Source organism: Monopterus albus, unplaced genomic scaffold (genome assembly GCF_001952655.1).
Source record: "Monopterus albus unplaced genomic scaffold, M_albus_1.0 scaffold36.1, whole genome shotgun sequence".
Lineage (NCBI taxonomy): Eukaryota > Metazoa > Chordata > Actinopteri > Synbranchiformes > Synbranchidae > Monopterus > Monopterus albus.
In genome coordinates this window covers 1234620-1242752 of record NW_018127916.1, presented here as the reverse complement: position 1 = coordinate 1242752, position 8133 = coordinate 1234620, and the positions used below count along the sequence as shown (strand labels likewise).

The following is an 8133-nucleotide window of genomic DNA, read 5'->3' as shown; positions in this document are numbered from 1 at the left end:
ACAAACTGAAAGAAAAAGGCCAGTTAAAGATTAAGTTTGCTGTAGAATATACACCGATCTGTAAATCTGTATGCACTTCAATGCAACACTTCTGCCTTAACATTTGTGTTTATGAAGCTCAAAATGTTTATTTTTGGTGAGATTGTCAAATGTATAAATTCAATTATATGTTCATTATTGAGGTCATAGTTAAAGGTGGTGTTGTACTGGACTATATAAAATTCAGAGGTGTTCCTAATATTCTGACCCTCTCATGTATGTCAACGGACAAGACAAAAATATACAGATACCTCTGAATATAATGCAGTCCAGTACAACACCACCTTTAACTATGACCTCAATAATGAACATATAATTGAATTTATACATTTATCTTGCCAAAAACTGAAACATTTTGAGCTTCATAAACACAAATGTTAAGGCAGAAGTGTTGCATTGAAGTGCATACAGATGTACAGGTGGGTATAATGTTATGCCTGATCGGTGTATACCTCTACACACGCACAGTGTAACTTCTACGTTATAGGGAATGTGAAGGTGCGTCGTGCCGTCTTGAATTTTAGGACGAAGATGCTATTCTGGGAAATAATGCGCTGTATTTACCTGCATACATTCTTGTTTTGTTTGACTAAAAAGTAGCTTAAACCATTTAAATGGTGAGTCAGAATGGATAACCTTAGCTGACTGTAGCTAACTCATAGTGGACCTAGAGATCCTGTCTACAAAAGCGACAGACTGGAAAAAGACTCTGCCCTGATCTCAGCTCAGTTTGGGAACCAACACCATCTAGCAGCTGTTGGCAGATGACACAAACACAGCAGATGAATCAATTTCTGTCCTGTCTGTGCATCAGCTACTGTATATACTGTAGCTTTACGGGATAGTATTTATTTTTATTAACTTGTAAATGTAGTGTGTGTATATATATATATATATATATATATAAAAATCTATGATCGATAATGAGCATGATCTTCCAAAATGGCACATCTACCCAAAATTCAACAATGCAGGACGTCGTCACATTCTCTTTTAGGATGGAATTGAAAGTCTAGACTGACTGGCCTGTCTGCATGTTTCACTCAGACTTGGTGGTTTTCAACAGTAACTGCAGATTGAATACTTGACTAAGTGCTGCATAATTCCTTTGGCACTTATGTGGAAATAACTCACCAGTTACTGCGGCGGGCTAAGAGCTTTACATCTTCTGTAGACACTGTGCTTCTTTTAGCATGCCTTAAAATCAAATTTCAGAGTATAAATCACATGTATTAACAAAAAGAGATGATATAGTAGTTTTTCTACATTGGATTAAGCCAAAGGAATAAAGCCCTCAACAGGTATTTTGACAAAACGTCAGTTAAAGAGGGCTCAGGGTTAATGTGGTTACAAAAATTAACATGCTCACCTTGCAAAGGCCTCCAGGTCTTTAGCAAATATCTCTGGAAAAAAAAAATACATTCAATAGTTGGATGGTAATCTTTGGATTGAACAAAGGTAATTATAATACTGCATTATACTGAATATTAATATTTTGTCCGACTATTTACATATGAATATTCAGAATATTACAGTTCTGTAGTTAACACAGCAGCAACTATTGGATGATTAATTGATTTGACAGAAAAATAAAGAAAATGTCTATATGATTTTGGCTTCTCGAGTGTGAATAATTTCTGGTTTCTGTAATCTGTTAGTAAATTGGGTGGTCAGGAGATTAAGAGAAGTGTGTTATATGTTAAATGCAATGAAAGCTGGATGCTTGAACAGATCTGGAGAAGACTGCCAGGGGTGGATTTGGCATACAAAGAAAATCAGTCTTCACAGGCTTGTGACACAGCTGTTCTATACATGTGCATATGGTGTATAGATATGCTTTTGTATTAGATTACTGGAACAACTTAGTTTTAATTTGTTCTTTTTGCAATTACTCCACTAAAACATTAATAAAATATACTGAAGCATACTGCAGGTTATCTGATTCATTTCTGTAACATATCCTATACTGTATAAAGTACCATACATGATTTGTAATGGAATATATAAAAAAAAAATATAATACATGCCCAACTAAACACAGGCCATTGCCTCCAAAATGACACTGTAAACACAGCTTTGCAAGAGATTACATTCAGTACTGTGCAAACCTTCTGGGCAAGTTAGATGTTCAGATTGTTATCTAGCACTCATTGCTATCAAGGAGGCACCTGATTGTTCTGAAATTCATGCTGCAGCAAGACAACAACCCCAAACAGGTAGACATAAAGAACTATCTTCAGCGACAAGAGCGGTATGCACCCCACAGAACCCTGATCTCAGAATCATGAAGTCAGTCTGGAGTTACATGAGATGGATACAACTGAGACAGACCAAATCAACAGAACTGTGGAAAGTTCTCCAAGGTGCTGCACTGAAAAACTGCACAAGTGTAGCCAGGAGGACTGGTGCTGTTCTAAAGGCAAAGAGTGGTCAAAACAAATACTGTTTTCTGTTCACTTGAAAGCATCCTCACTTAATTTTTAGTGCCCAGGACTTTTGCATGGTACTGTGTGTGTGTTGTAAGCATTATGGGAAGTCACATATTTCAGAGGTATTATTGGACTGCAGAAAATATACACATCCAATAAAATAGTAAATCAACTGATGCAAGTACTTGTTGGTTGTAATGATACTGTTATGTTACCACATTCTGACAAGACACCATTATAATGGCTATTTAAATGGTAATTCATTACTTTATTAATGGTTAAATAACTGAAATTATTTACATATTATGATTACATTTGGGTTTCTTAATTTGTAATAAACCAGAATTGTCATCCATAAATGTTAATAAATCATTAAGATTTCTACAATAATCCATCAAATCCTTCACAACACAAAACTCATTAATAGCTTATAGCTGAACTACAGGGGGATGAAAAGTAACTAGGCATTAAAATTGGCTATAGAACTTGTAGTATCACTGGAGTCATGATGGAAACAGTGTCTAAATAGATAAACAGGAAATCCTGTTTATCTATTTAGAATTTTAATGCCTAGTTACATTTCACCCACCCTGTATAGAGCAAATGAGTTATTAAAAAGTAGAACCATTAATTACAGCTTATTTATAAATGGTGCTTTATCGGAATGTGGTACCTTGTTATGCTTTAGAAATATCTGATAATAGAAATGTAAAATTCCTTACACTCTGTTGGACAGATAACAGTTTGTTTTAAGGTGGGCACACACTTAACCACTGGCTGAAACCTAAGACTGGATGGACCACACAACAACTGTTCCAACCAACTTGCGCAAACTTTTAGTCCTAGACAGTTGGGAAGGAGCACACACCTAACAACTGAGTAAACTCTGTGGACTACACACCTAACATCTGTCCATAACAACTGGAGGTTCTGGCAGTAGACATGTGAGATCCCACCAATTACCACCTGTCCTTGCACCAAAACAAATGTGGATACACCCTTGTACTGTTTATATCTATCTGCATTTTACACCTCAACGTACACTGAAAATGACAAAAGAGAACAAGGCGCAGAGTTTGGATGAGATCCTGTATGGAGAGGCATGGACAATGCGGGCCGTACAGCTACAAAGGGACCTGACATGTATCTGTCACTGTTGATACATTTCTGAATGAATGCTATGAGGCTCTCATTCTCCTGCCACAGTTCATCTACACTGCACAACTGGCAGTGATTGCTTCTTAAGACTTAAGGACATGCTACACAATTTTATCTGCTGCTCAATAATGACTGAACCAGGATGAGACTAAGTCCAATTTGGTCTGATCAGTTATCACGCCCAAATACTATTCATAATCGGCACAATTAGTGTGCGAAATACAGAGGGTCTTGGGGGTGGGGGGTTCACAGCTTAGACCACCTGAATATCTCTAAATGAAATTTCAAGGAGTCTCAAAAATGTGCCGAATTATTGTCTATTTATCTACATGATATGTAATTTTATAAAGGACTAATTGTTTTTAAAATAATTAAATAACATATTGTATTTACAGTGTTTATGCTGTTCTAATAAAGTGATCCAGAAACTGACTCTGGACCGTGGGAGTGCACAGGCTGTTAAACCCACATGCATCATCACCCACTTTATCTCCATCTACGGCTGAGTTTGTCAGGATTAAACCATATTAAAACACAAAAACAGACAACATATATCCATGTAATAGTAGAAAAAGTATGTCTTTTTGTGTGCAAAAAAATGCATGTAATCCACACACTGGGTGCAATCTTTAAGTGTATGCCCACCATTACAGAGGAAATCTAAAAAGAAATGTATGATCTCTGTCCAAGCAGCATACTAAATGTCTGTCATAGCCTGAGGCCCTACACCTGATAACACAATGTCTATGAGTTTAAATATCTATATTTTTTGGTCCACTGTCTCTCTGAAGGTGTAGGTTGGACTGGACTAGTATCTTTGTTGACACTCACCACATTGTCTAAATGTTGTCTCGGTTATTGCTGCTATGACTTGTCGACTGAACTCTTTCTGGTGGTCCTCTCCCAACTTCTGACACAGTCGACCAACGGTATAGTGTACTGCTGCCTTTAACCGCTGTAAGAAATAAAAGATTAAATAAAAATCAAGATGGTGCCACAGACTTCAACACAGGGATGATAATCAATATTCTTTAAGACATTTTTATTTAATACAGTAGGGAATGCCATTTAATACCTTTGTTATGGTCACACAGGGTCAAAGAATGACAAAAATACACATGAATTTACTGACATGCACACAACACTCAATTGTGACCTGAGATCATGTATGGCTTCATGAACAGGCCTACCAGGCATTGTTTCTTGTTTGAAAGTCAAAGTTAAGATAAACACCTACAAATTCAGTCTGAATTATCCCAGGGTGATGCAGAAAAGGTCTGGGGGTCCTATATAGCACGGATGGGGGCCTTTACTTGTCTATGCCCATTGTCTCATAATCCATTCATGTCTGCACTCACATAATTGGCAGAAAAATTATTAAAGCACAAGGAGACATATATAAAACGACAACTGTCCATTATGAGTCAGTGAGGTTTCCTAGCAGCTCTCTCCACTGCCAGAAATTTTTTACTGTTAACTACTGCTACTGTCTACAGCAAGAATATACAGTATGTTTAAGACCTCCGTAAATAAAATGCAAGACTAAGCCGCTTATTTGTAGGAACTTCTATGTAAGCTTTTAAAACGTCGCAAATAAACCCTGGTTTCTAAACTATTTACTGGCCTAGAAAACGTTTAAGCGTAGCTGCCTGACATGCAGCTAGTTAGCATGATTAGCTGGCGTTGATAATAGCCGACTGTGATAAACTTAACCTTACCTGTTGGGTTTCCGCTTTATTAACTGACATTTTCTTGTGGACGAACTTGAAGAACACTCGATTTCACCACGTCGGCAGCTATTAAACAAAAACTGTGGGAAAATTCTCACAAAATCAAGGTATAACAGAAGAACAAAACGCATCTACTTCAGGTTGTTTTCTCTATATTCCAAAATAGAAAACTCGCGGCACAAATTTACCAACAAACCAACGACTCTCGAGTTTAATAAAGTAAACGTGTTGTAGCGCCATCTTGTGGTTCGGAGGAGAAACTACAACATTTTCAGTCAAGTCCCCTCCTGCTTCAAACACTCCGCCATCATCCCAGTCCCTAAGAAACCCTCCAAAAGTAGACTGGATGACTACTGACGCTTTCTGAGGGCTTTAGAATGGAAAGGGCTTCAGATAGCCTCAGGGCACATCTGGGGGCCCCTGGTGGTCTGAAGCTCTGGGACATGACAAACAATGACAACAATTTAATTTCACTGTAGCAATATTTTTATTAAAATTCATTTCCATGTATTACTTATTGTTTGTGAGTAATCAAATTCACACAAATATATACAATTTAGAGAAGCCAAGGTAACTTCCAGGATAAAAATAGTGTCCATCCGCTGTAGCCACCCCACAACAGTGGTCCTTGGGTCCCTGGGTAAAAATCAGTAGATTGATTCACACACACACACAGGATTTGGATGTCATTACAGAATAGCAAATATCTACTGTAGTGCACTATATAATGAACAGTGCATAATTTCAGACACAGTTTTGGCAATATCATGCTATAAAAGGTATTGGTACCAGGTTATTTGCCTAGATTTTGTACAGAGGCTGGGAGGTGTCATGGAGAAAAAAAAAAGATCTGTGCACATGGATGACTATTCCATGTGCACTGATAGTTTATTTGTGCTCCAAATGTGAAGTGCCCAAGGGCCTCCCATGATCATAATCCAGCCCTGCTGTTAACTACCTGCTCTCTCTGGAAGGAACAGAGTTATGTGTGTGTGTGTGTGTGTGTGTGTGTGTGTGTGTGTGGACCAGTCCAATATAGCCCAGGTTATAACTGTACAGAAAAGTACCTTTGGCTTCTAATTTTATTACTAAGGCAAATTAAAACACTTACTGTGAAAACAGAATTTAACAATTATTATAGCCATCTAAGATGAATGGACATAATGCCTATAGTTTATAGATTTTTGGGCCACTGTTAGTCCTGGGCCTTGGAATTGTCCCTGCTTTCCCCCCTTTAGGGCATCTATGAATGCAAGACTTTTACTTGTAATAGTCATTTTTACACTCTTTTATTGGTACTTTTATTTAGGTAAAAAAATTCTAATACTTCCATTACTATCCAGCTCATTTTATGTAAATACTGTAAATGAATTTCTTTGACATCTGAGATTATTTCAACTAACATGAACACTCAAAAGGACAATAAATCACAGAGTCCTTTTAAAAATTTGCTTGCAGACTTGGTCTTCACAGGTAAGTTCCTGAAAAGAGAAAACATATGAAGTTGACTTTGTATACACGATAATTCTAAGAGATACAGTATAATTAAAAAACATTACATTAACCCACAAAATACTAGAATCACATAGAAAATCAAGAGACTAGTTTACAGACTGATTGGATTATGAGGAGCCACAAAAATATAAACTCTAGAGTCATACCAGATGAAGTTCATTGTCCTGAATCCAGTGAATCCACCCTCGATTCTTCTTTAATCCCTTCTGAACACACACCAGTTTATCACTTTCCCAGTTGACCACAGACTGATGGAGAACAGAAAATTACATTTAGGTGTGGTTGTTCATACTGTAACTGTATTGCAACAGAACAGTTAAATCTGTGACTCTGATATTACTCAAGTTTTTTTTTTTTTTTACCTGGCATGTCCGGTTGTCCAGTCCTTTAGTCACCTCTTTGAACTCTTCTCCAATTTTGAATGAAAGCTCATAATTTTTGAAAGTAGTGAATGTCTTAATTGTGAAACAGTTTCCATTTTGCTCAATCACTTTCTGGGGCTTCAACACTGAAGCAATCTTGCGTGTTGCAAAATCAATGCCTGCATGTCAAAATGAGACAAATATGTTAAAACAAGGTTCCACATTTGTAGATTCATGTTAACATTAGCCTGCTTTTTACTTTTCTTTTGGCACTCTCCATGTCATTGACAAAAAAAACAAAGCTTCCATCACTTCTAAAGGAAGGTTTTCCATCTATTTTACATAAATTATGCCAAAAGATTTATTCACGAGATAAACTATACTGTACATGACTTACATCATGTAAGTTACCTTATAAATATTTTAAGAAAACAATTTCATCATGTACTCATACAGTAAGGAACCATTAAAAGAACCAATGACACTTACCAAGAGCGACCATGAATCCTTCAAAGTTGACATTGCTGACAATGTCCCATGTTCCGCTGAAGTCAACAGGCATCTTGGATGTTGATTTGACTCTCTAGAAGATTCAACAGGCATAAGCAACGGGAGTGAACAGAATTTAAGCTCTTGGCTGGGATGATGCACGTGTGTCAATATGGGACAGGGGTGGTGCAGCTATTTTGGCCACATACAGAGGAGGAACACTGAACCTTTCACACACACTGTAGGTCTATGGGGAAGCCTCTATACAGGAGGTTATTCGTAATGATGTGATCATATTGCATCTTTAATACTGTTCTGGTCTTTGAGCAAAATTTGTTTGCACATAACTTTGGCTTTTAGAGAACAGAAAATGCAGCAGAAGCCGCTGTGTCTGTGCAGTTGTGAAATACA

The 8133-nt window shown here is 37.2% G+C and overlaps 2 protein-coding genes across 2 annotated transcripts; both read right to left on the bottom strand.

Annotated features, from left to right (window-relative positions):
* Positions 1-929: 929 nt before the first annotated feature.
* Positions 930-5637, bottom strand: cenps (centromere protein S). The gene is made up of 4 exons (XM_020598134.1): positions 5345-5637; positions 4458-4581; positions 1409-1442; positions 930-1236 (listed from the first exon to the last, which is right to left on the bottom strand). The coding sequence occupies exons 1-4, from the start codon at positions 5372-5374 to the stop codon at positions 1170-1172; spliced, it is 255 nt and encodes an 84-aa protein (XP_020453790.1). The 5' UTR covers positions 5375-5637; the 3' UTR covers positions 930-1169.
* A 203-nt stretch (positions 5638-5840) lies between these two features.
* rbp7b (retinol binding protein 7b, cellular) lies at positions 5841-7899 on the bottom strand. The gene is made up of 4 exons (XM_020598122.1): positions 7723-7899; positions 7234-7412; positions 7018-7119; positions 5841-6837 (listed from the first exon to the last, which is right to left on the bottom strand). Exons 1-4 carry the CDS (start codon positions 7793-7795, stop codon positions 6784-6786), a joined length of 408 nt encoding a protein of 135 aa, XP_020453778.1. The 5' UTR covers positions 7796-7899; the 3' UTR covers positions 5841-6783.
* Between the last annotated feature and the right edge of the window lie 234 nt (positions 7900-8133).